We start from the raw sequence: 27,002 nt of genomic DNA on the forward strand, positions 1-27,002 counted from the left end.
CTACTCAAATGTATTTAATACTTCGTACAAAAGCCTTTGTTGGTAATGCCAGCTTCAAGATGCCTCCTGTCTGGAGAAACTAGTCGCATGCATTGCTCAGGTGTGATTTTGGCCCATACTTCCACAGAGTCTTCAAATCTTGAAGGTTCTGTGGGCCTCTTCTATGAACTCTGATCTTTAGTTCTTATTTTCTATTAGATTAAAGTCAGTTTATTAGCTGGGCCATTCTAGCAGCTTTATTTTCTTTTTCTGAAACCAACTGAGAGTTTCCTTGGCTGTGTTTGGGATCATTGTCTTGCTGAAATGTCCACCCTTGTTTCATCTTCATCATCCTGGTACTGTAGGTGTTGGGACTGAACCAGCTAATAGTAACTTCAACTGACTAGTGGCAGGATTGCTTTCTAATTACTGATAGATTTCAGCTGGTGTCTCGGCTTTCCATGCTTTTTTGCACCTCCCTTTCTTCATGTGTTCAATACGTTTTCACTGTGTCATTCCATTTTATTACACATAACTTAATTTCTGAGCTTATTTATTTTGTTTTCTTTGTATGTATGGGTTACTTGGGTTGTTACCGACATCTGATGAAAATTTCAAGTCAACAGCACCTTTAGAAATATATTTGCTGAGAAAAATGGTGACGTGTTCAATACTTATTTTACCCGCTGTATATGTTTTCATATAAGCGGCACAACATATAAAGGGATAGCTGACCCAAAAATGACAATTCTGTCATGATTTACTCATCCTTAAGTTGTTACAAACCTGTATGATTTTCTTTCTTCTGTTACACAATAGAAGCCATTTTGAAGAATGTTGGTAACCAGTTGATGGTAGCCATTGACTTCCACAGTAGGGAAAAAATACTATGGAATTTGATGGCTACCAGCCACTGTTTGGTTACCAACATTCTTCAAAATATTTTCTTTTGTGTTCGACAGAAGAAAGAAATGTTGGAACAAACCTGTGAGTAAATGGTGACAAAAGTTTCATTTTTGGAAAAAAAATATTTTTATGTTTTTTTTTATTTTGAAAGAAGTTTCTAATGCTCACCAAGACTGCATTTATTTGATCAAAAAACAGTAATATGGTAAAATATTCTTACAATAGCTGTCTTCTATTGTCATATATTTTAAAATGTAATTTATTCCTGTGGCAGAAAAGCTGAAATTTCAGCATCATTACTCCAGTCTTCAGTGTCACATGATCCTTCAGAAATCATTGTAATATGCTTATAATTTATTTATGTGATAATTCCAGTATTGTCATCTCTACATGGAGGAATTGATCCAAAAGTCAAATAAAAAAATATTTTTCGACCATTACAGTTTTACAGGTAATGAGCATTTGACTATTTGTCTGAAAGGATGCTTGTTTCAGAGTACTGAGAACTAAAATTAACTATGGACATGTGGACTACCACTTTTGAGCTTTGCTGTTGCTGTGATTCCCATTACTATGGTAACAGCAACTTGATTGGTGGATCTCTCTTCAGGATTATGTGTAATTCACGAGATATTCATTGCTTAAAAAACTATATGAAATTGAAATCACACTGATTTCTGCTTTTCACAGAGGCATAAACCATCACTTACCAACCTCAGTGCTCGTAGCACATTTGTTTTAAAATATGTACAGTATGTGCAATTAAAAATGAGGGATTTTAACTTCCAGAACCCTACTGTTGTTCTCTGTAGGTTAACCTGTAATATCTGTGCGAATGCTAAATACTGGAAGTATCGAACAGAGGGAACAGCATTCATCCTCTCTGAGGGAATGATTGTATAACATGTGTAACACACACACACAGGAAGCTGAGGGTGGTAGCCCAGTGTCGATTTTCTCGCTTGAAATTACACGTTTGTGTGTGTCCAATTGGCCTTGTTCTGGAAGTGTGTGGGAGTATGAGAGCGCTCGAGGCCTTTTATCCACGCAGTCTTCGTGGATCAGTATGCTTTGTGCATCCATCTATTCCGTGTTTTACATTCCACATCTTAAAGATGTACACTGCAAAAAATAGATGAAAATATGATGCTTATGTTTAAAACAAGTAAGAAAAAATCTTACCGCAGGAACAGGATAAACACCATGACATGAAGTAATTTTGCAGGTTAATACATATTTTTGTAAGAACGTTTAGATATTTCTGCTGGGAAACTGATACTGATTAAGGATAGAATTTTTTGCTGTGAAGATGCCTGAGTCTCTGGATGCTCAAATTATGATTATGTGAGTTCCACATAATATGTGCAACATTCACAGTGCACCTCTTTCCTCTCTCTCCTTCTCCTTCTCCTTCTCGCTCTTTCCTCCCTCCTTATTTGCTCTCGGTTTCACACCCACACAAACACATTCACTGGCAGCGACTGTCGTCATTTCATCAATAACATTTCACAGGCTTATAACGCAGGAAATATCTTGAGATGTACTGAAGGCATTTAAGTGTTTGTGAGCAGACATTTCTGACCATGTCCTGACCATCTCATTTAGACATTTTAGAAACATTTTTAAGACAGACTTCTCACTGTACAGCAAATAAGCTATTTAATTATCACTGATTAAATGTCATCCTGGAGCATTGTCATTAAATCCACACAGAATATGTGGCCAAAGATTTCTGCAGAGTTTAAACACCAGTCATTCACAATGTTCCACATATTATATTGGTTAATTGTAGCCTATTAAAGGGATAGTTCACCCAAAAATGAAAATTACCCTATGATTTACTCACCCTCAAGTTATCCTAGGTGCATATGACTTTCTTCTTTCAAATGATTACAATCAGAATTATATAAAAAAATGTCCTGACTCTTTCAAGATTTGTAATGGCAGTGAGTGGTGGTCGAGATTTTGAAGCCCAAAAGAGTACATCCATCCATCATAAAGTACACTCCACACAGCTCTGGGGGGGGTTAATAAAGGCCTTCTGAAGGGAATCGATGCATTTGTGTAAGAAAAATATCCATATTTAAAACTTTATAAACTGTAATCTCTAGCTTCCGCTAACTGTCATACTCGCATTCATGAGAGAGTGGCGTTCCAGCAGAAGATGCAGGACGTAGCATAATCTCCGGTGAGAAAATGCTAGTCTCGCAAGAACCAAGATATTTTTTAAAATAACTCTGATTGTATTCGTCTGAAAGAAGAGAGTCATGTACATCTAGGATGGCTTGAGGGTGAGTAAATCATGGGGTAATTTTCATTTTTGGGTGAACTATCCCTTTAATAAAGCTATTACTTTCAATGTTTTAGTGACAAAATTTACTATTTTAATTAATTTTGCAAAATTCGGCAGATTTTCCCTAAAATCTAAGAAAAAAATGTGAAATGATTTCTTTAGAATGATCAGCAAATAATGAGAAAGAGAAATATCCATTGTTATTTAATTATTGTTTTTATACTCTTAAATAAATTTTTAAATTTTGAATGAACTTTATTTCTATATTTTCAGTTTTCAATTTAATTTTGTTATGTACTCTTGTCATTTTTATTAGTTTTAGTTTTTAAGATTTCTGTTCAGCTTTGATTGATTTATTTCATTAATTTTAGCCATTTTAGTATTTTAACATTGTTTTTCATATAATATTTATATTTTATTGAATTTTATTTCAGCTTTCTTTCAATTAACAAAAATTGTTTCAGTAGTTTTTAGCTACCAATAATAACATTTGAAATATCAAAGGCCATATTTCAGCTTATTGACTTAAAGGCCACATCTCAGATAACAGATCTGCATGAATATGCTGATACACTAATGGGTCACACTCTTTCACACACTATTTCTTGCCGGATTTTGACCCAATATGTCAGTCAGCCCATGTTGTGGACCCTATTTAGCCTATTATTTGCTCTCTCAAAAAAAGCGTTCGTCTTAAACACTTCATGGCCAGATTGTTCATCGTAGTGCACACTTATGTTTTTCACAGGCATTTCTGAGAATAGTTTTTTTTTTCATCTCACAGGCAATAATAAACAGCACTATCACCCCGAACATGACCTTCACGAAGACATCTCACAAGTTTGGGCAGTGGGCAGACAGCCGTGCCAACACAGTGTATGGGCTGGGTTTCTCCTCTGAGCATCATCTGGCCAAGGTGGGTGGAATTCTTTCTCTCTCATTTTCTCTCTCTCTTTCTCTTTCCGGTCTTGCTGTCTCTCATTTTCTTCCCTGTGTCTGGAGGCCTTGTTCTCCCTTTCTTTCGTTTCTTCCACCCCCTGTGTTTCTGAGCTGGGCAACACCTACACACTGTGCCCTAATGAGGAGCTGTACAGTCATCGGTGCGTGGGAGGCTTCTTCTGTGCAGTGCTTTCCTCTCTTTCGCTCCCTCTATCTCTCGCTCCTCTGCATTATGATGATGCACTGTCAAGAGCTGGGGGTAGAAAACCTCACCAACACTTTTCGTCTTCCTCCTCTCTCCTTCTTTTTTATCCTCTTTCACTCTCCTCTTTCTCTGTTTCATTTGCTTTTACATATGCTGTATTTACTTTATAAAAAGTGAATTATCACTATTATTTATTTATCATTTTGAAAATGTTGTGTTCTTTTTCGGTATGGGTCTTTCGGTTTGGTACGCATATATACCAAACAAATACAGCATTTTTTTAACCACTGCACAAGTGGAACTTCATTGGAAACTTCCAGTTTTATATATTGTTACTTTTGATAACAAACAAAGTCTAATCTTTCAAATTATGTCCATTTTTTTCATTTATTATAAACAATATACAATAAATAAACAATAAATAAAGTTTTGACTCTCTTTGATCGCTGTATAAACACCTCAGTTCAAACGGCAGCGTGGAGCGCGAGCGAGCGTGATTTTTATATTTAAAATAAATAGTAATTAAATTTAATTTAACCTTATAGTAATGTAAAAGGGCTCCCTATAGTTCAGAGCATGAGCTGAGGTAGATTTTTATCCCTAAGAAAATTTTAATTATAATTGATTTTATTTAAAGAAAGAGCCGTTTCTTCAGTAAACCACTGTTTAATAAAAAAAGCAATTTTATGTTTAGTTTTGTCCCCCTGCTATACCGAAACCATACTGAACCATGACGTCAAAACCGAATTTAATTAAAATATTTGAGATACTACATATATTCACTCCATTTTTGTTAGTAATTTTAATACTTAAACTTATTTCAGTTAGTTGCCAAGGAAAACCTTTTTAAAGGTTTTTCATATAATATTGATATTTAAATTTAGCTTAATTTTAATTACAAATTTTTCAATAGTTTTAGTTTTAGTTCAAAATAACAACAAAGGAAAGATCAATGGTCATATCTGAACTTTCTAACTCCAGTCTCCAATAACAGATCTATGAGCATGATTAAACAATAATGGATCACTCTCTTTCATACACTATTTCTTGCTGACTGTTGACTTAGTATGTCAATCAGTCCATGTTATGGGCATTATTTTACCTGTTTTCTGTTTTGTTTTTTTTGTTTTTTTTAAAGCCTGCCATAAACCTTCTCTTTCTGATGTGTATTCACTTGAGATCTGACGTTTAAACATTGTTAATGGAACACTGTTGCCCTGAACCTAAAGTGTACAGCAGTCTCCCCGCTGGATATTCAGAGGGAAATGCTAGAAGTCCTTCTAGAGCTCTGGAAGCTTTAATGGGAGTAGTCTATATTGGGAACTGTGACCATTGCTCCTTTTTTTAGCAGAGATACCGCATATCCACTCTAAAATAGTTCATCCATTTTAACACATAAACACGATATCCTTATTTCTGTTTCTACATACAATATTAAAAAGACAAGAATTAATAGGCACCAGCATAAACTGCATTTTGAATGCATCAGGTTTTATTTAGCTAACTTGACCATCATGACTTTCTTGGTCGAATAAGCTTCAGCAGAAAGATCTTGCTGGTTGATGGGCTTTATCAGCTGGACCAGTGAAACTAGCACTAACCGGCTACTAAAAATCCACTTAATGTGATTATTAAAACCCATTTCTCTTCTCAGTTTGCAGAAAAATTTGCAGAGTACAAGGAAGCAGCCAGGATGGCCAAGGAGAAGTCTCTAGAAAAGATGGAGCTGGCAAGTTCGCCCTCTCAGGTATGTCCTGTAATGTCTGGAGGATGGACCTGTTGCTTACATGGAATTAAGTTTGCTTGGAATAACAGATTTTCCAAACCGTCATTCGAAAACTCTCAAAATTGTCATTCAAGGAGAATACATACGGTTATTGTAAAAATCCTAATCCATGATAGTTTTTTGCAATCAGTATATTTTCCATTTACGATTAATTCTTATCAGTATAGTCTAACCAGTATAGAACAATGATGTCCGTAAAGACTGTTCACAACATCTCACATTCACACATTCAGTCTCCAAGGGAAATCTCATCAAATCAGGAAAAATGTAGTTTTCCTAAATCCCACCATTGTAATTAGCAGCTTAACGGTTATATATGTAAAAGAAGTTTATGTCATAAGTATGTGAGGGTGCAACAAATAACCCACTGATTTGTTGTTTTCCACAGGAATCGCCTGCTGACATTCATTCCCCCCTGACTCCACCCGTCACTGCGGACCTCTGCCGAATCAATGGCACTGGTGATGACGTCACTCTGTCTGACGTGTCACCAAATTCTATGCTCCAATCAGACCTTTCCCCAACCACGCCGACCCTTGCACACAGGTAACTGGGGCTTAATGTAAAATTTGTCACAATTATTTATTCAAATTCTGCTTACATTTTTTTTATTATTATTTTAAGCTGATATTAGAGATATCGACTCAAGGTATGATCGATATTTGATATTTAATTGTGTTACTCACCCTCAGGCCATCCAAGATGTAGATAATTGGTTTCTTCATCGGAACAGATTTGGAGAAATTTAGCTTTACGTCACTTGCACACCAATGGATCCTCTGCAGTGAATGGGTGCCATCAGAATGAGAGTCCAAACAGCTGATAAAAACCTCACAATAATCCACAAGTAATCCACAAGACTTCAGTCCATTCTGCTTACATTTTTTTTATTATTATTTTAAGCTGATATTAGAGATATCGACTCAAGGTATGATCGATATTTGATATTTAATTGTGTTACTCACCCTCAGGCCATCCAAGATGTAGATAATTTGTTTCTTCATCGGAACAGATTTGGAGAAATGTAGCTTTACGTCACTTGCAGACCAATGGATCCTCTGCAGTGAATGGGTGCCATCAGAATGAGAGTCCAAACAGCTGATAAAAACCTCACAATCATCCACAAGTAATCCACAAGACTTCAGTCCATCAATTATTGTCTTGTGAAGTGAAAAGCTTCATGTTTGTATGAAACAAATCCATTATAAAGGAGTTTTTAACTTTAAACCGTTGCTTCTGGCCAAAATATAAGTCCATAATACATAATAATGCTTCCTCAAGTGAGACGCTTCCTCCCCTGTTGTCCTCTCACATCAAAATCAACCAACATTTTTGTTTAAAACTGTTGTGGATTGTTTTTGCTCATAAGCGGTGCTTGATATGTGCATATTTCTCTCCTGATTCAGATAAGATGACTTTTTCAATGGAGATAGCAATATTACATAGCGAGCTTCAGAGAGGGACGTTAAAAACACCCTGATGGATTTTATTTATTAACAGACATGCAACTTTTCACTTCACAAGACATTAATTGATGGACTGAAGTATTATAATGTTTTTGTCAGCTGTTTGAACTCTCATTCTGACGGCACCCATTCACTGCAGAGAATCCATTGGTGAGCAATAGATATAAAGCTTAATTTCTCCAAATCTGTTCCGGTGAAGAAACAAACTCATCTACATCTAAGAGGGCCTGCGGGTGAATACATTTTCAGCAAATTTAAATTTTTCACCATTCCTTTAAATCAGTGGTTTTCAATTCCAGTCCATTCAAAGGGCATTAAAGTGTGAGTTTAGACGTGAATTTAAATTGTATTTATTTACAGAGGTATATTATGTCACAATTCACGCATCTCTAGTAAGTTTCGTCTGTGTGAAAATGCTGCAGGCCGTGGCGTAGGCAAATCTGTGAATGAATGTTTCAAAGCAAAGTAAACTTTAATGTCCCATGCTAAGGGAGTAGGGAGCAATGACCACTTTGTAGGGATCATGTCAATCGGAGCACAGTTCATACACGTAGCTCTCTTCTAACAAGCTGACAATCTGAATCTGAGATACAAAATATGCAGGGGTGGGTGGGGGGTTGTGAGGACTGAAATAAATTGAAAACCACTGCTTTAAATGTTTAGCAAATTAGTTCAGCTCAAAATGAACATGGAACTTCATGCTTTACATTATAATGTTGTGATGCCTAAATTCACTTGTATCATTTGAAAAGATTGGTTTTAGATTTTAGTGTTTGATTTTTTTAATTCGACAAAATATTAGCATTTTAAAGGGTTAGTTCACCCAGAAATGAAAATTAGCCTGTTATTTACTCGCCCTCAAGCCATCCTAGGTGTATATGACTTTCTTCTTTCAGATTAATCATATCAGAGTTATATAAAAAATTGTCCTGGCACTTCTAAGCTCTATCATTGCAGTCAGTGGGTGTTTCTGTTCAACAGTCCACAAGATGTCAAATAAAGCGCGCATATCCATAGTAAAACGAGCCTCACACGGCTCCGGGGGGTGAATAAAGGCCTCCTGTAGCGAATCCATGCGTTTTTGTAAGAAAAAATCCATATTCAAATGTAATAAACACTTTTCTATCACTTCCGCTATCTGTCATACGCAGAAGCACAAAACAACAAAACGCCAGTCATGAATTAGAAGTACAAACCGAGGATTTGTAAAGAAAAATGTTGGAGGATTTCGATATAAGCCAAGAGGAGACTGGTTTTCCTTTGCTAAAGTAAGGAAACTTTGCTACCTTTGCTCCTGTAAACAAACTCGCGAGACTAGCATATCTCAGAGGTGCGCGCAACGCATCCGCCACAACGGCTTCCGCATACGACAGAACAAGGAGCGAGGAATGAGGAGAATGCAGGAGAATCCAGAATTAAGTCTTTATTGACACCAAAGGAATCACACGTAGGACACGGGGATCGATGTACAAGACAGCATGCTCTACTCAGGAAACACAGGGCTTAAATATACATGGAAACTAATGAGGGAACACCTGGGATCAATAGAATTAAACGGGGAACACCTGGAACAAATTATCATAATAAGGACAGGAACGGGAAGGACCAAATAAGGGCATAGGAGGAACACGGGGGAAAAACCAGGACATGGAGCATGTGGGGAACAAAACACAAGACAGGAACAGAGTCTGACATTACTCCCCCCTCCCGGAAGGCTCGTCCACACGCCTCATAACAACCAACGGGGAGTGGGGGTGGGCACTCTGGAGGCCTCTCAGGACAGGCTTCCAGGGCTGGATGGCCTCCAGGGTGGTACCCGTTCCGGGACCCATGGAGGATCAGGCAGCTCGGGGCGCCATGGCGGAGCAGACAGTTCAGGCGGCCATGCCGGAGCAGACAGTTCAGGAGGCCATGGTGGAACAGAGAGCTCGGGGAGCCTGGCCTTGGCACTCGGCCCGGCCTCCACGGATGGACCCCTACTACCCCCCCCAAAAAAATCCTTTGGGAGTATGTCGATTTCAGAGGCCATTCGTAGGCCTAACTCGGGAACTGTGGCCCTCCCTGGGCTTGACTTGGGACTGGAGCCCTCCTTGGGCTGGACATGGGGACTGGAGCCCTTTTTGTGCTAGACTCGGGGACTGGAATCCTCTCCGGGCTAGACTCGGGGACTGGTGCCCTCTCCGGGCTAAACTCGGGGACTGGAGCCCTCTCTGGGCTAAACTCGGGGACTGGAGCCCGAATGAGGAGAATGCAGGAGAATCCAGAATTAAGTCTTTATTGACACCAAAGGAATCACACGTAGGACACGGGGATCGATGTACAAGACAGCATGCTCTACTCAGGAAACACAGGGCTTAAATATACATGGAAACTAATGAGGGAACACCTGGGATCAATAGAATTAAACGGGGAACACCTGGAACAAATTATCATAATAAGGACAGGAACGGGAAGGACCAAATAAGGGCATAGGAGGAACACGGGGGACTTGGGACTGGAGCCCTCCTTGGGCTGGACATGGGGACTGGAGCCCTTTTTGTGCTAGACTCGGGGACTGGAATCCTCTCCGGGCTAGACTCGGGGACTGGTGCCCTCTCCGGGCTAAACTCGGGGACTGGTGCCCTCTCCGGGCTAAACTCGAGGACTGGAACCCTCTCCGGGCTAAACTCTGGGACTGGAGCCCTCTCCGGGCTAAACTCGGGGACTGGAGCCCTCTCTGGGCTAAACTCGGGGACTGGAGCCCTCTCCGGGCTAGACTCGGGGACTGGAGCCCTCTCCGGGCTAAACTCGGGGACTGGAACCCTCTCTGGGCTAAACTAGGGGACTGGAACCCTCTCTGGGCTAAACTCGGCGACAGGAACCCTCTCTGGGCTAAACTTGGGGACTGGAGCCCTCTCTGGGCTAAACTCGGAGACTGGAACCCTCTCTGGGCTAAACTCGGGGGCATGAGCCCTAACCACTGGAGCGAGCTCTGGGGCTGGAGCCGACACTGGAGCGAGCTCTGGGGCTGGAGCCGACACTGGAGCGAGCTAGGATGAGGGCGGAGAACAGTCTTTTTCTCCTCATCCTCCTCCTTTGGTTAAGGGAGAATGGCGCAGCCGGCGAGCTGGAGAATGCCGCCGCCGGCGGGCTTGACTGTGGAGCGGCTGGTGGGCTTGACTGAGGAACGGCCGGCGGACTTGACGGCGGACTGGTTCTGTCGGGGCCGGATGTTCTCCAGACACCGGAGGATCCCTTCCCCCCAGCTTAGTCCCGTGGTGTCTGGGAGGTCCACGGGGCGATGGTAGTTGGCCCCATGCCAGAACAGAGAGTTGAAGGTGGCGTCATCTAATGCGTCGCCGTGGCGAGCCCGCAGAACTCCCTGGCATACTCGACGAAGGGGAGATCTCTACGGGCTAGGAAAATGAAGCGTGCCACGATCTCCATAATCGCGGGGGGAGCAAAGGAAAACAAAAAACTTTCAAAAAAGCGAAAACAAAAATGGGGAGAAGGGGCACCGCTTACTTTCTGTTAGGTGCTGTCTTCTGTCACGGTGTGCCTACTGCGAGGAGCGAGGAACGAGGAGAATGCAGGATAATCCAGAATTAACAGTCTTTATTGACACCAAAGGAATCACATGTAGGACATGGGGATCGACATACAAGACAGCACGCTCGACTCAGGAAACAGGGCTTAAATATACATGGAAACTAATGAGGGAACACCTGGGATCAATAGAACTAAACGGGGAACACCTGGAACAAATGATCATAATAAGGACAGGAACGGGAAGGACCAAATAAGGGCATAGGAGGAACACGGGGGGTAAAAACCAGGACATGGAGTACGTGGGGAACAAAACAGAAGACAGGAACAGAGTCTGACAGCTTGGAATGGCCAGGACAATTTTTAATATAACTCCGATTGGATTCGTCTGAAAGAAGAAAGTCATATACACCTAGGATGCCTCGAGGGTGAGTAAAACACAGGCTAATTTTCATTTTTGGGTGAACTAACCCTTTAATATAGGCTGTTTTTGTTCATATCAATGCATCCCTAGTTTAAAAAAAGTTGTACCTATAGTCTCAAGTAAAAGTGGTGTTAAAATTAGCACTAACAGATGCAAGTTCATTGTGCTTTTCTCTCAACCATTTTTAAATTATTTACAGTATGCGCATTCAGACACTTATTCACATGAGTATGTACTCAGCAGCTTTTTTAGTCTGACTGCAAAGGCAATGTTTAGAGCCAATTTCACAGAGTCTCTAGATGCTTGAATTTTAATTAGTTGAGCAATCCTGTGTTGCAGGTTCAAAAATAGCATCCCACCATTTCTTACATAATCTCAGGTTAATGTTTCACTCTCACCTGCCACTTGAAAAATACTAACCGATTATTGGACCCAAATGCACAGTGGACCAAACCGCATTCAACACCCACACTGCAGCTCTCTTCCAGACAGCTATATGTTTTGTCAGAGTTTTAGAAGCATGCATCAATAACTATATATGCTTTCACTGTAATAATATGTCCAAACAAGTCAGAATTATATAAGACAGTGGCATGTTTTCAGCCCAGAGCAAATGTGACTTATGAAGATGGAGGCGGCGTCATCTGTTTCTGAGCCTTTGCAAAATGAGTCAGAAAACCCACAACAACAATGTGCTTGCTTTGCTTACAATGTGACCTTAAACAGGACAGTGTTTTGTCCACGTGAATTAATATTTTTGTGAACAAATTCATATGGTCTTTTTTGTGTGTGTGGTTTTTTTTTCAGACACGTGCTAAAAACTTGCCAAGTCTGCTCCTACTGATATTCACAGCTTCTTGACTACAATGTTTTCACTGAATACATTCTTATGCAACAATGACTGTAGATGCAACAAAAACTTAATTCTATATGAAATTCTGTTATTTTTAGACAGATATACATACTTATGTCAGCAGAACTCTCATGATGTTGTGTTGTATTAGTTTGTGTTTTGAAATCCTTTGTAGAGAAATAATTTTCTGATCTTTCCTGCAACTTTTTGGGAGAATCTTTGCATCCTTTGTGACTTTGTATCATGGTCTTTTTTGTATGAAATTGTGATTCTAAGGTTGATATTTGTAAATCTGAGAAACCGTTTAATACATTTATTAAATGTCATTACACTTCAATTTCTCAGTTTGCTGTGCTGAAGTTTTCCAACTTAAATTTTAACAATGAAAACTGGTTGATGTGTGTAAGTGATCTTAGCTAAGACTGATTCATACCACTATGATATTATATGGAACAAGCAATTAGTTCATTAGTGAGATTGATTTTGAAGTAAATAATGCTATTTGTTCCTTCAAATGTGACCTTACTTCTAAATTCCCCTTAAAAATACTGTTCCTGTCGCTTGATGAATGTGTATAAATCTGTATATGGGTCATAGATTAGCCTGTAGAGTGTATTTGTTCTGCTTTGGCTTTTATTACGTGGTGAGTGATTTGAAGGCATTTCTTCAAACAGTAATTCTCTCACCCACAGTCTTGTGCAGTACATTAAAGTGAGTGTTGAGGGGCTGGTTGGGCAGTTGCCACAGTGTAGTGAATCACATTTACAGTGGGGCTTAATATGAGACGTACACCAAAATGTGTGGTACGCCAATCAATAGTCTTAAAACTTCATTAAGGACTGCTCTTTATGTGGCATATGGAAAGCAATCCATTTTATCGGTGACCTAAAATGTATCCATTCAACAGAGAGGCACCGTGAGCCCTTTGAAATGATATGCTGTTGGAGCTCTGAATAGAGGAACGATCAGATAGAGATTGTTTATTGATTCACATTCAGCAGGCATGAAGGACAGTCACACTGACATTATGCTTATGCTGTTCTTTGTAGTTATGTAAGGCTGACAGCCATATGCTTCTGTACACCTGCTTACATACAATGGCCCTTTAAAATAATGGCACTCGGATTAATATTTCATATCTAATGCAATGAAATGACATTTTTTTATACATGATAATTTTTATACATGAAATGAGAGGCTTCAAGACTTGAATTTAAATCAAAATAATTTATTACATGAAAACACGGTATACATAATAAAAAATACAATTTTAATATTGGGAATGAAATAACATGCAAGGATAACAGTCCTTAAATTAGAGTTTTTAAATCTACAGTGATTTTCGTTTTTTGACTATACTGTTAATTATATAGTATTATATGTGAAATTTCCCCTCAAGATTAGATTCTCCTTTATTTTTTGTCTTAAAAATGGCAATTGTTAAATCTCGAAAGTCTATATTTAATTAAAAAGACTGAACAAACATTTAAACAGACTATAATATACTACATATATTGACTTACCAGGCTGAAGTCCCTGTTGAAGCTGAAGGACTTCACTCTCTTCTTCTCTCCTCTCTTTCTCCTGCAGAGGAACATTTCTTCTCCTTGTGTGCGGTGCTTTATAACCATGTGTGTCTCCAGCCCGCTGTGTCACAGCTTCAGTAGGAGTTGGAGAGTGTGGGTTGAGGTGTTGTCTGTCAGAGCGGGGGTCGGGGGAGGAGGCGATCACGTCAGCCGCAGCAGAGGTGGCGGCACTGGGGGAGATGAGAGGGAATTGGCGACAATGCTGAGGACTCTGTGTTGGTTCTCTACATGTGTCTTTGTTGCGTGGTTAAGCTGCGGTGGAGTGCGTGGCAGGAGGCAGAGGAGTGGGATGTGTGATGAGATGTTAAAGGGTTAGTTCACCCAAAAATGAAAATGAGCCCAGGAATTACTCACCCTCAAGGCATCCTAGGTGTAACGTAGACTAACCATGTTCTGTACACTTTTTGCTATTCGCCGCACGTTAGCGACCACTCCTCCATTATTGAAAGACAAACAAGCATGTTTGTGTGATCATTCTCTGGGGGAATACCCATTATACAGTCCACACTTTGATTGATGTCTTTAGGACCAATAGTTTTTGAGAAAAGTGGGGAAAAGTACCTCCTCCGCCAGTGTACGGAAGATGATAAGGGTTAACGGTGTTCCGTACAGGCTTATAATGGTGTTCCGTACAGCGCGCATAACTTGATTTTATCGGCGAAAATGGACATTTAACTGATCAACTGTGAGCTGTTTATTTATTTTAACTGAAGAAAACATTATTTAAAAGAATAAGAAAGATGAGTACCTTTTTATTTGATTAAAATGTAAGTTAATTGCTGCTTTAATAAAGGACCATGCGAGTTAGCACCCGCTGACTGCCATTAAACAGCTTGGAAGTTCAAAGACAATTTTTATTATAACTCCGATTGGATTCATCTGAAAAAAGGAAGTCATATACGCCTAGGATGGCTTGAGGGTGAGTAAATAATGGGCTAATTTTCATTTTTGGGAGAACTATCCCTTTAAGCAGGATGACAGTGGATGGGATTCCTCATAGATGTGGGTTGGTTATGTGTTTGCTGGCCGTGTGACAGCATCACCGTTTCAGCATTTTTTTTTTTTTGTCAGTACATGAGGATCAGAGCACATTGTAAATTTATGCTTGATTTTGTTTGTCACTACATGAAGAACACAGATGGACTGATGAGAGATGGTCATTGCATAAGTGAAGAATTGGCTTTCTTCTTTTGTCTTTGAGACTTTCTGTCTCTTTATAATCATTAGGTGACTTTCTACTTTGATCTATTTCAGCTTGTCACATTCCATCAGACTTTTTATTGTAATTTTTATGCAAATGACAGAACTCGGATAACAGAGTTTGTAATAATCCTTGTTAATTGCTCTTGAACTGCGTCTAAGTCGTGGTAAAACATAGAAAGGTCAAATTAAAAAACAATTGTACCCACCTGGAATCCATCTTTAATTACAGTCATAGTTAAACTGCCGTTCTTCCTACGTCCACTTCAACACACAGTCCTCATTATGGTCTACAGTAGGAGTTTTCAAACTGGGGTCCAAGGACCACCAGGGGGATGCTTGGGGATTTGTGGATAATTTGAGATGAAAAAATTAAAATAAAACAAATTTAAGGCTGTTTTTTGGGTTAATGTTTGAATGTACACTACCATTCAAAAATTGGGGTCAATAAGATTTTTAAATGTTCATGAAAGATAAAGGCAGTTATTTATTTGATCAAAAATGATGGCAAAGCTGAATTTTTCATTACTACAGTCTTCAGTGTCACATGGTCCTTCACAATCATTCTAATGTGCTGATTTGACGCTCAAGAAACATTTATTTTTCAGTGTTTAAATAATTTTTAAATCAGTTCTTTGTTTCTTTTGAAAAGAAAGTAAAAAAAAAAAAAAAAAACTGTTTTGTAACATAAAATGCCTTAACTCACTTTTGATCAATTTAATGCACCCTTGCTGAATAAAAGCATTAAATAAGCTGATATATATAGATCCCATATATAACTGATCCCAAAACTTTGAAGGGTAGTATAAGATATTAATAAAGTTTAATATGAAATTTGATAACATTACTGTTTAATACTGCTCTTTAAGAACTGGTCAGAAATAATGACATTAAACAGCTATTTTATTCTACTGACAGCCCAGGTTTGTTTTAAACATTTATACATCTCTTTAGTCTTTATTAGTCTATTTGGTGGAAAAAAATAATACAAAGCTTAATACAAATATAACTTAATACTTAATACAAAGCAATATTCTCAAGATAATATTTTAATCATTTGTGTTGGCTTCAGGACTGAGACTATGTAAAAGCTAATTGTTCAGTTTTAGAAAAAAGTATTTATAATACCACACTTAATATTTTTACACACAGTATATAAGGCTTTATACATGAAAATAAATAGCTGCTAGCTCCCTCACAGTGGAATGTTGGGGGTACTTCGAGGGAACAAAGTTTGAAAACCCTTGGTCTATAGTTTGAATCCCCAGTCTAAAATTAACATTAACCATCAGAGATATTATTGGAAGTTTGTTTTTAATGTTTTTTTTTTGTTCTACAGCCCGACTACCAACAAACACTGGGAAGCAGAGCTTGCAGCACTAAAGAGCAACAATGCCAAGCTCACAGCTGCTCTGCTGGAGTCCACAGCCAACGTCAAACAATGGAAACAGCAGCTAGCAGCTTATCAGGAAGAGGCTGAAAGGCTACACAAACGGGTGAGCAGGGGAGGGTAACTCCATATCAAGAACATACTGTCCTAGGGTTCAATAGATCTAGTCTTGTCTTGAACTGTTGGTATAGTGAGTCTATGACAGGGATGAGGGAGTGTTCACACTGACAGCTATTTAATTTAGTGTCTGCATTTTCGTTGGTCGTTACTGTTGCTGCTCATTTACATAAAGTTCACATAAATAAGGCTGAACTTTTTTCCATGGCCTCACCAACTGTTATAGAAAAAAGACTTCCTATCAAATCACTCTCAATGTTAATGCTTTAAATCTTTGTAACTAAATTTGTAACGAGCATTGTGACAAGTTTTTTTTTTTTGCAACTCTGCAGGTTTCAGAATTGGAAAGCCAGAGTAGTCAAACCAATGTGATCAAATCCCAGAAAACAGAGCTGAACCAAACAATAGAGGAGCTGGAGTGCACATTAAAGGCAAAAGAAGAGGTACTGGTTGTTATTATGTATGGTCAAAATATATAATGTATTCCTTCATTCTCAGCGTTATTGCCCGATTCTATTTAAAACATCTTTCCTGTGTGTTCTTCATAGGAAATGGTGCGATTGAAAGAACAAGTAGAAAATGCAAAGCAGCTTCAAACTCAGAAAGATGAACTCACTAAAAAGTTAGAGGTAAGGACTGTCCTGAAAATGTATTTATATATGCATAAAAGTTAGTTGTCAGTATGGTACTTTAAATTGATCAAAAGTAAAGACATTTATAATGTTACAAAAGATTTCTATTTCAAACTACACAACTGTTTTCTACATCGCACCAAATCAGCATATTATAATGATTTCTTAAGGATTGTGTGACTTCAGTGTCACATGTTCCTTAAGAAATCATTCTAATATTGTGTTGATTATTCAGCTTTACCATCATAGGAATAAATTACATTTTAAAATATATTAAATATAAAACAGTTTCCTTAAAATTGTAATAAAATTTCACAATATTGCAGTTTTTACAGTATTTTGATCAAATGCATGCAGTCTTGGTGAGTATAAGAGGCATGGTGTGTGTTATAGGATACAGACTTGCGGAATAAGGAGCTTGAGGAACAGTTGGCTGATCTGGAGCAACGTCTGGAGTCAAGTCAAGTGGATCAGGAGAACCTCCGCAAGAACCTCAAAACCCTGCTGGAGATTCTGGATGGAAAGATCTTCGAGCTGACAGAGCTGAGAGACAACCTAGCTAAGCTCATAGAGGACAGCTAGACTCCTTCAATGACTTTAATGCCACTTTCCTTTCCTTTTTACAAAATACACAGCATCCGATTCAGGCCGAGAGAGTCTGATGTGCTTTTGGACTCTTGTTCACTCACTTACACGGAATGATAAACCTTTGGTTGCACTTGATTTTGTATTTTTGAGGTGGGTTCATTCTTTTCAGTGCCACTGCTACCTACCGTAATTTATTGTCAACAATACACCTGTACTTTTGTCGATGTTTCCTCCAATTTTCCCCTGAAATAGGCAGCCTGCAAAGAACATGGCTGCATATAGGCTCCTACTTTTTAAAGGTGCTGGTTTCGTGTGCCTGGCTGTTGGCGTTAATGGACGTTTCTTATGCTGCTGAGGACACTACTGAATTACACTGACTGGATCTTCAGTCGTATTTTAAGACTGGATATTCAGAGCCATATGTTGTAGCCAAATGTTATTGGCTTGCCTCTTCCCCGTCATGGAAACTGCCTCAATGTTCAATCAGTCAAAGTTTCAGGATACTCAACCGCTGACCTAATAAGCTCTTGACATTTAGCAGACTTCGAGACGTAGATGTGGCGTATGCTTTAGGCCTGTAATATACACTGAGCAATATTAGTGTGAGTGTCTGTATGCCAGATTAGTGCAAGCCACTTCAATGCATCCGTCAGGTACTCAAACAGCCGAAAGGATGAATTTATGGCCTGTTGTAGGTAACCTTTGGATTTCTCCAATGACCAGTGTAATGCTTTTGGATCGTATTGGCCTTATAATATCCCGTATCTATACATTTTTCAGGATTTTCTTGAAGACGAGGATCTTCCTTTGTTTGTTGACTTACCAAATGCAATTATGTACTCGATTCCTTACGATTTTCAATAACAATATTATTGTAATATTTAAAAAGTCCATCCTGCTGATGGGTATTACAATACATAGATCATGATACATAGGTCAGTATGATTGTATTTATATGTGGGAAAATTCTGTTTTAAATGTCCCAATGTTAATAAAGACTATTTAAAGATATCTCACCACATTGTTCTTTAGAAATGAAGAGACAGAATGATAGCGTGACTCATCGAGGTTTTATAACATTAAGACCCGCAATCTGTGAGAGAAATTTTTTTGTTTTCCTCACAGACCGATTTACATCAATAATTTGCATTCATTTGCATTATAAAAATGGCCCTGGATTTATAGGATTTTATTCATTTACATGGCTTTACAAGAAATATTAGTTGTAAAATTAGGCTTCAATGTTTTTCAAGACAGTGGGAACCCTCCTTCTTCAAATCCTTTTTTTTTTTTGTTGTTGTTATTTTGAGTTGTTTTACTAGCTTATTTTAATGCTTGTTCTGTCCTATTTTAAAACGCAAGGCCTGCTTGGAGGTTTGTTGGGCCCCACCTGGTTGAGAAACATTACTCTATGTTTGAAGGATAGCTACACAAAAGAAGCCCTTTCATTTTCATTATTGTTTAGACTGTCCACAAACACATAAAGCGTATCAGTGTGAGGTACATCAACACAACTGAGTGGTGCAAGTACCCTAAACACCCATATTACAAGTTAGTCTTCAGTTAGGTTAGAGTGACACCTTGTGGTTAGAAGCAGTACTAGAAAATAATTAATGTAATTTAGCTGCTTATTCCCCAGAGGCAGTGATGGTCTAATTATAATGTCGAAAGTATTGTATAAAGTAGCTACATTGGAGAAACCAAGGAATATCATCCTGATCATGATGCCAGCTGTATCCAGATGGATTCTAGCAAGATATTTCTACCAAATATAAAAATGCATAAATAAAATTACATAGTTTTTTGGTGGGGCAGCATTGAACAAAAGTTTTTATTTTTATTTTTTTAGGTAAGTAGTTGCACAAAAGTAATATATTTCATTTTTAGTTGAACTTAGTCAGTGCGTTTAGTTATATCAGCACAGTTTTACTGAGTAGTTTCCACTAAATTCAAGTCCGTGTTTTTGAGTAAATGGAAAGACCTGTTAGTGCTTGACATTCATTTTTGTCATACATTTAAAAGAGTTCTACTAGCACAGCACAAATATGAAGTTACTTTTCACTACACTGGCATTAAACTAGCTATTTCTAATCAAACAAACCAACGTACATTATAAAAAATGTGATGTAGACACCCACAACCAAGAGCTTTACTCTTTAGCACAAAAAACATAACTATTTAAAATTAAATATTAACCGGATCTTGCACTTCAGTCAAAAACACATTAAAATAAAACTTAATTTCTACATTTACGCTCTTAACCCAGCCCTATGCAAAGCATGCTGGGAACTAAACATTTCCATTATTGCAACAATAATAGTTCATATAATCCCAAAACAAATGGATTAAGTAAATTAAAATTTCACATATATTTAAGTGGATTGAAAACAAATGAACACAATTCAGACAACATGTACAGCAATTGTGCCGCATTAGCTGATTTTAATTAAGTAAATTAAACAAAGATTTTTTTTTTCATTGTACTGACCCAACAGAGGGAAAAAATCTTATTGTTGGGCCCTCCAGAATTTATAATGGCAAGAATTTTTGTATTGGAGATTCTTTCCTCTTCTAAACAGACTATTGGGATTGAAATGTCTTACTTTCCAGTAGAGCTGTTGTAGGTATTGCCTATATGTCTAACCAAGACTATATGTCTATAGCTCAATTTGAGGACACCGATGAGCCCTTTGGCCCATCCTAGCCTCAGTTTCCCTGAAGATTAAACTGTTTCATTCTGCTTCATCTCAATCTAGATGTCTTTTAAAATGTTACAGCCAAGGAAAGTCACAGTCTGTTTAAGAACAAACCAGGACAGATACACAGAAACAGAATTACAGTGTAAACAGTGGGCTGTCTTTGTAGAGTGAAAATTTCATTTCAATTGCAATACATTTGCTAAAAGAAATATTTCTACATAAGTCATTTTAGACAAATTGAGCAGTAAAATTAATAAAAGGTTGGTATGTTATATGACATTTTATCATCTATTCTGTCAAGCATCTGTAGTAGCTATTTCACCCCCTTGAGTTAACATAGATGTTTCACTTACTGGCAAGTCAGTACAGCATTCCAGCATTTCCCAACTTTCACACACAGGGATTACATCCAAAAGTTTGAGTAGAAAAAGACAGACCTGAATGCTGCAGGGCATATTAGGTAAGGATGAGACACAGTCAAGGTATTTGTCAGGCATTTGCATGATCTTTCGGTCTTGAACTAAGCTTTTTTTCGGTCAGCAAATACTGCACGTTAAAATAGATATGGCCTAAACTTTACTTAATAATTCATAATATAGCAGTACACAGTGTTACTGTTAATGCATCAGTTTGTTTTGACTTTAATTTAGAGCATTCTTTTTCACACACAATTTTGCATCCCATCGCACTCATTTTACAGACACAATATAGCCCTCTAGAGTTGACACATTAGTACTACAACACTTCTGTTAATTCATACTTTAACGCCCTTATATGGAATCTTTTTACTACCCTGGCCTCGAAATGTTCATATTTAAACTATTGCAGACTGGCAATCTTCGTGTAATATTTGTATAATGGGTCATCTGCAGCCATGCCTTGTCTCTGGACTTTATGTTGCTGATTTGTAGTAGGCTAACTGATAATTGCTTTATGTATGAAGATCACATTAAAACTGTCCTGGAAATGTTTTATCATTCCTTAATCATTTCCACTACTTTTCAAAAGCCTTCTATTTATATTATCCCTTGCAACTTTTCAGTTTTAAACTATGTAAAACACATACAAATATTATAATGTTATTATTGTTTGATAAACTATTATGTCAGCAAAGTATGAATAAACCATTTCAATATTTATTGTGTGAAAATGATATAGGTGGACCTAAATCGTGATAAGATGTTTTAAACAAAGAAAAATCAAAGTAGCAACATTTTTATTTGGTGTAATTTTAAAGCTGTAATTTTGTGAAATTATAGCCTACAAAAATGTGAAAAGACTGTTTAATTGTATAATTAAAGATACAAAAACAAATGCTAGCTATGAAAGATTTAAGCCTTTTTGTTCCAAATTAAAAAAAAAAAAAATCCTCAACTGAATGCTATTAAAACCAATATATAACTTAAATAACAGAAAAAAAATAAATGACCGTTCTCTGCGTGTTGAACATTGTGAACAAATTAAAATTTTTATATGAGTGTGAAACACAGGGCCAAAAACTATCCCGCTCATCTTTGAAGAAACATCCAGCTGTATGTCCCACCATCCCACATAGGCTACACCCTCTTGTATGAACTGACTGGGTAAAGTTAATCAGATTCTCCAGAAAAAATGTAAACATCTTTACAACGAAAAAGAGGGCAAATCAGAGAAAATGTGAGCTCGTAGTGAGCTGTCTACCTAGACTAGCCTACATAGGCTAGTAGGCGTATGGGCGCATTCCGAGCCATTGTAACTTCGCGAGGGGCTGGTGTAAAGGAGGCGGTGAAGAAACAATGAGAACGTAGCTGAAGTGAGCTTAGAACTGGTATTGCTTTGAGTCTAGCACCGAACTAGGATCCGTGACCTCTAAGCGATGCCATGTTGTGTGTTTTTCATGTATTCCAGAGCTGTGATTGTGAAGCTGAATGTTTCCAGGTTTCTGCTGTGGCTGGCTCTTCCCTTCTGGCGCGTGTCGTGTAGGCTATCGTCAGAACTAGGAGATCCGCTCAGACACATCAGGAAGTTAAACACTAATCAGCGAACAGCCCGTTAATTCAGCACCGTTAAGGTAAGAGGAATACAAATATTTTATATTTGCCTTTCGAACTGCGTGTTATTGTTCGTCTCATTTCAGCTGTGTCGAATCTAGGTTTTGACATCGTCGAAAGTCACGCTGAACAAAAGAGATCATTTTCTCTAGCTGAGGTGGGATGATACAACTTATTACTAGAGCATTCAAAGAAACAGAACAAGAGAGCAGTGATCCAGGGGACTTTTCTGCTTTGCTAAATTACTTAAATATAAATAAAACTGCTTTTTGAACTTGTTCTTTTAAGGCAAACATCGGTAACAGATTGTACATGAGAAAATAAAGTTCTTTGAAGTAACACAGACTGCTTAAGATTTAAGGGTTAAGTGAAATAACATTATTTTACATCATGTAGCATGGCAATAGCATTGTTTTGATTGAACATGTACCATTATATTCTTTGATATGGTGTACCATGGCATATGCACCATGGTACTAGCAGTTGATACCATCACTGTATGGTACAGTTACACAGTAAAAGTAGGCTATAAGTGAGAATCTGCCAATGAAAATCCCATATTAATAATTTAAGCATAGGAGCTAATTAGATGTAGCCTATAAGATAGGGCTTTTGATTTTTGACCTCTGTGATTTTGAGGTTTTGTTTGATTGCTGAGCACCTTTGGACCTCTTTAGAAGTATTTAATATTGATCTTGGAAGACATTCCAGAGTTCCTAAGAATGAATTCATTGAATGCTTCTTGTCAGCTTTCAAACTGCTTTGGAGGCAGCATTTCAGTTGAAACCATTGAAACTCCAATTAACCGGTGAAAGTCTGTCACTGTTTCTAGGGACTTTCTGGGTCCATCTTTATTCAAAAGTAGAGAACCTCTTTATCCCTTTTCAGAACCGTGTTAATTCACCAGCAGGAGAGCCCTTTGTGTGTCCTCATCTCACAGCAACAGGCTCTGACATTCTTCAGGCCCCTTAAGAATCCATGGCACTTTCCTTTTTGGTTTGCTACCTCCTTTTTTGGGGAAATCATGTGGTGTAATTAAATTTAAGTGTGAGCTCATTCTTTTATTTATTTCTTAGATCTGAAGCATTCTGACCATTCAGGTAAACAGCCTATCAGTCTAGTTGGGCAGCTTACAAAATAATTATACAATCATTCTTGATGACTGAAAAGAGAAGTTTATTGGTAGCAACAAAAATCTCTATACACTGGACATACTTTATGTGTGTTTGTGTGTATATATATATATGTTTGAAAATTCACTGGGACATCAAGCTTTGACATAGTGCTGTGGTTGCTCGCCTTTTCAGTTTTAAATGATAAAACAGTCCTTGATACCAAAAGAAAAGACTAACCCTAACCTGACATAATAATCTCCCATTCAATGAATTCATATATCACTTGCCTTCACAGCACTGTCATTGAAGGTTTTAAGAAAATTCTTACCTGTCATCGTGTACTCAGACTCAGTTTACTTAAACTAGGAACTTTTTAATGTGAAATGTCATGCCTTTCTTATGTATATGTTATGACTGCATTAGGAAGTACATTTAGTTTTTTCAAATTCTTTATTTTAACACCTTACATACCTGTACAAACTGGCATTTGCTACTTACACAATCTTGCGGTAACACAGTAAGGACCTGTCATAACATAGACCAGGGGTGGCGAACTCCGGTCCTGGAGAGCCGCAGTCCTGCAGAGCTCAGCTCAGCTCCAACCCTAATAAAAACTCACTTGCCTGTAGCTTCCTAGTAACCCTTCAGACCTTGTTCAGGTGTGTTTGATTAGGGTTGAAGAAAAGCTCTGCAGGGCTGTGGCTCTCCAGGACCGACGTTCGCCACCCCTGACATAGACCTAGGTGAAAGTATTGTATAGCTTGTAGCACTGTCCTCTGATGGGTGAAATGACTGAAACTTTTTGTTTTATGAATATCTTTGTCATGCTAATATTAAATATTCCAGGTATGTCCGTGCCTTTTTAAACCTGTACCCCTCAATTGTTGTTTTTACTTAACCTAAGCTGGCTCCTCTGTAAAAAATCTCAAAAAAATTATGTAAAATCTCCTTCGTATGTTTTTGTACAATATACTTACGTCCCACTGATGATTATTTTTAGAGGTGGGCCTTCAGTCTTTTTTCTCCAAATCGTATGTTTTCATACTATTCACATCGTACAAATTCATACAAAACCACCACCTTGTAAAATAGTTGCGTTTTCCTGTGCAGACCAATCAGCATCTAACTGTGCAGACCAATCAGCATCTAACCAATCTTCTGTGCAGACCAATCAGCATCTAACTTGAAGTAGTGAATGTTGCTTAAAAATTTTGTCTGACTTGACATGGCACCAACACCATGAATCGATAGTTTTCGACTTGACAGCTCCATTTCCCGACTTGACAACTCCTTCCTCAACTGCAAGCAACAAATCTGACCAAAAAAGAAATCAATAAAAAAGTCAAAATTTTAATTAATTTTAATTATACTGTTGTTTATGGTTCCAACATGTCTCCCACCTCACAGTTTTTCTACTAAACCCAAATTGGGTTGATTTTACTCCAGCATTTTTTAGAGTGTGCCATGTTACTAGGATTTTCAGAGAGGTTTATGAACTGGAAAACTTCAGAATTAAATTGGATTGTTCCTGGTACAGACGTCAGTGTGCTGATTCAGAGCTCTTGAGCAATCTAGATTTATAGCCTTGATTATAACTTTCTCAAACAAATGCTTCTCTTTTTTTCTCCATAGAGTTGTTCAGTCGCTGTCAGTACATGGATACTCTCTGGATGATCCCAGAGCTCAGGAGTTTTTCTGTGGTGCTGTTTGAGGAGATCTGGTGCTAATTTAGCTGGGATGATAACACCACTGGACCTTCACTGACGTGCCTTAGCTGCTGCTTGAAGAAACCGCTTCCTCTCAAGTGCCGGCATAAAGGTTCTTCAGAATGTGTCACGTCATAGTCACATGCCGCTCTATGTTATGGACCTTGATGAGCATTGTGGTGGCATTTGCTGAGCTGGTGGCATTTATGAGCGCCGAATGGCTAGTGGGGTATCCAGATGGTTCTGAGTTCAATTTCACCATCACCGCTTCACACCGCAGCGACCAGCGCACCCTGGGTATTTATAACCGCTGCATCAAGGTGGCACAGCAGAAGGTGGTCCAGTGTGGGGCCTACGCCACAGACTTCATGGAAATAGCCAGTGGCTTCTGGCAAGCCACTGTTATATTTCTAGTCGTCGGAATCTTTCTCCTGTCCCTAGTGGCCATCCTTTCGGTTTTCAGCATGTGCTTCCAGAGTATCTTGAAGAAGAGCATATTCAATGTGTGTGGCCTGCTTCAGGGAATAGCAGGTAAGATGGGAAAGTCTACTGTAGCACTGCTTTCTCAGATTCTTGGCAGTCTTTGTGGTGGCAGTTGAGGTGGTCGTCTTTTAACTTTGAACCACTATCAACTAAACACAGAAAATTAGGGAGTGTATTTAAGTGAGACACTGAAGCTGCCCCCAGAATGCTCTGAGCTCACGGCTTCAAGGCTTTGACATTCCTCTGGTGACCTCAAAGACCATGCTATCTAATTATGAAGTTCAACACTCTCATCATCCCATTACAGAAAAGACAGTCTAAATATTACGGCATTGAAAATGTTACTTCGGTGTCTCCAATGTTTAGAAATCCTTGTTAAGCTTGTCCTATTTCTTATTTAAAACAGAGCTTGATATGAGCATAAAGAGGTACAAGGTTTGAAAACCTTCAAACCATTAAACATAAGTGTATCTTTTGCTTACCTTCTTGATGGTGGTACACCAAGGACTGGATTCATGAAAATGTTCCTAAAAAACAATACTTCAACACTTGTAAATCAATTTTTGCATGTAAAGTGCATGAAATGCATTAGTTTACCAGCATTAACCAGAATTTATTAACAATATAATAATAGTCATTATAATTGAAACAGCCGAATAAATTCATTAAACATCTTTACTTTCGGGATTTAAGATTTAAAACAAGGGTGAGGATATCCTAGCTTTCAGAGGCCATTTACAATGATTATCATGATTGTTTGTGGGGAACAATCTTAAGAAAAAGATATTCCTTCTTACAAACATCTTTTTGACACTACACTTTTTTATGTTGGAAAATAAGAAGAAAATTGTAGATAATGTTATTTAACATGATGAAAAAGAGGTATAGACAGATCTGTGTTTTGAGTGTAATGGATTATTTTTAAAAAAATGCTCTCTATTAGTCAATTGTGGAGAGGCAGGGTTTAAGCGGTCTAAATAATTTAAAGGGGTGGTTCACTGGCTTTTTTCTAAGCTTGATTGTGTTTATGGGGTACAGTCTAACATGTGCTAATGCTTCGTTTTTTTAAAAACTAATTAT

General features: G+C 38.1%; 2 protein-coding genes across 6 annotated transcripts in view; both read left to right on the forward strand.

The window, feature by feature from the left end:
* The window catches only part of LOC107720277 (homer protein homolog 1-like), a 32,847-nt gene extending 13,889 nt beyond the window's left edge, over positions 1 to 18,958 (forward strand). For 2 of the 3 annotated variants that reach the window (XM_016527945.1, XM_016527944.1), the window contains 7 exons: positions 3,963 to 4,094; positions 5,977 to 6,069; positions 6,497 to 6,654; positions 16,502 to 16,658; positions 17,002 to 17,112; positions 17,218 to 17,298; positions 17,695 to 18,958. In XM_016527945.1, coding sequence (XP_016383431.1) covers positions 3,963 to 4,094; positions 5,977 to 6,069; positions 6,497 to 6,654; positions 16,502 to 16,658; positions 17,002 to 17,112; positions 17,218 to 17,298; positions 17,695 to 17,883 — 921 coding nt within the window. In that variant the 3' untranslated portion in view covers positions 17,884 to 18,958. The remainder of the gene's footprint in view (positions 1 to 3,962; positions 4,095 to 5,976; positions 6,070 to 6,496; positions 6,655 to 16,501; positions 16,659 to 17,001; positions 17,113 to 17,217; positions 17,299 to 17,694) is intronic. The other variant, XM_016527946.1, reaches the window with a different exon arrangement.
* A 3,212-nt stretch (positions 18,959 to 22,170) lies between these two features.
* The window catches only part of LOC107720278 (lipoma HMGIC fusion partner-like 2 protein), a 17,546-nt gene continuing 12,714 nt past the window's right edge, over positions 22,171 to 27,002 (forward strand). Inside the window, exons 1-3 of one of the 3 annotated variants that reach the window (XM_016527949.1) lie at positions 22,171 to 22,395; positions 22,476 to 22,638; positions 25,366 to 25,970. In XM_016527949.1, coding sequence (XP_016383435.1) covers positions 25,562 to 25,970 — 409 coding nt within the window. In that variant the 5' untranslated portion in view covers positions 22,171 to 22,395; positions 22,476 to 22,638; positions 25,366 to 25,561. Of the gene's footprint in view, positions 22,639 to 25,365; positions 25,971 to 27,002 lie in introns of all 3 variants that reach the window. The other 2 variants (XM_016527948.1, XM_016527950.1) reach the window with 2 other exon arrangements.

Source organism: Sinocyclocheilus rhinocerous, unplaced genomic scaffold, assembly GCF_001515625.1.
Source record: "Sinocyclocheilus rhinocerous isolate Xijiao unplaced genomic scaffold, SAMN03320098_v1.1 scaffold62, whole genome shotgun sequence".
Taxonomy (NCBI): Eukaryota; Metazoa; Chordata; class Actinopteri; order Cypriniformes; family Cyprinidae; genus Sinocyclocheilus; species Sinocyclocheilus rhinocerous.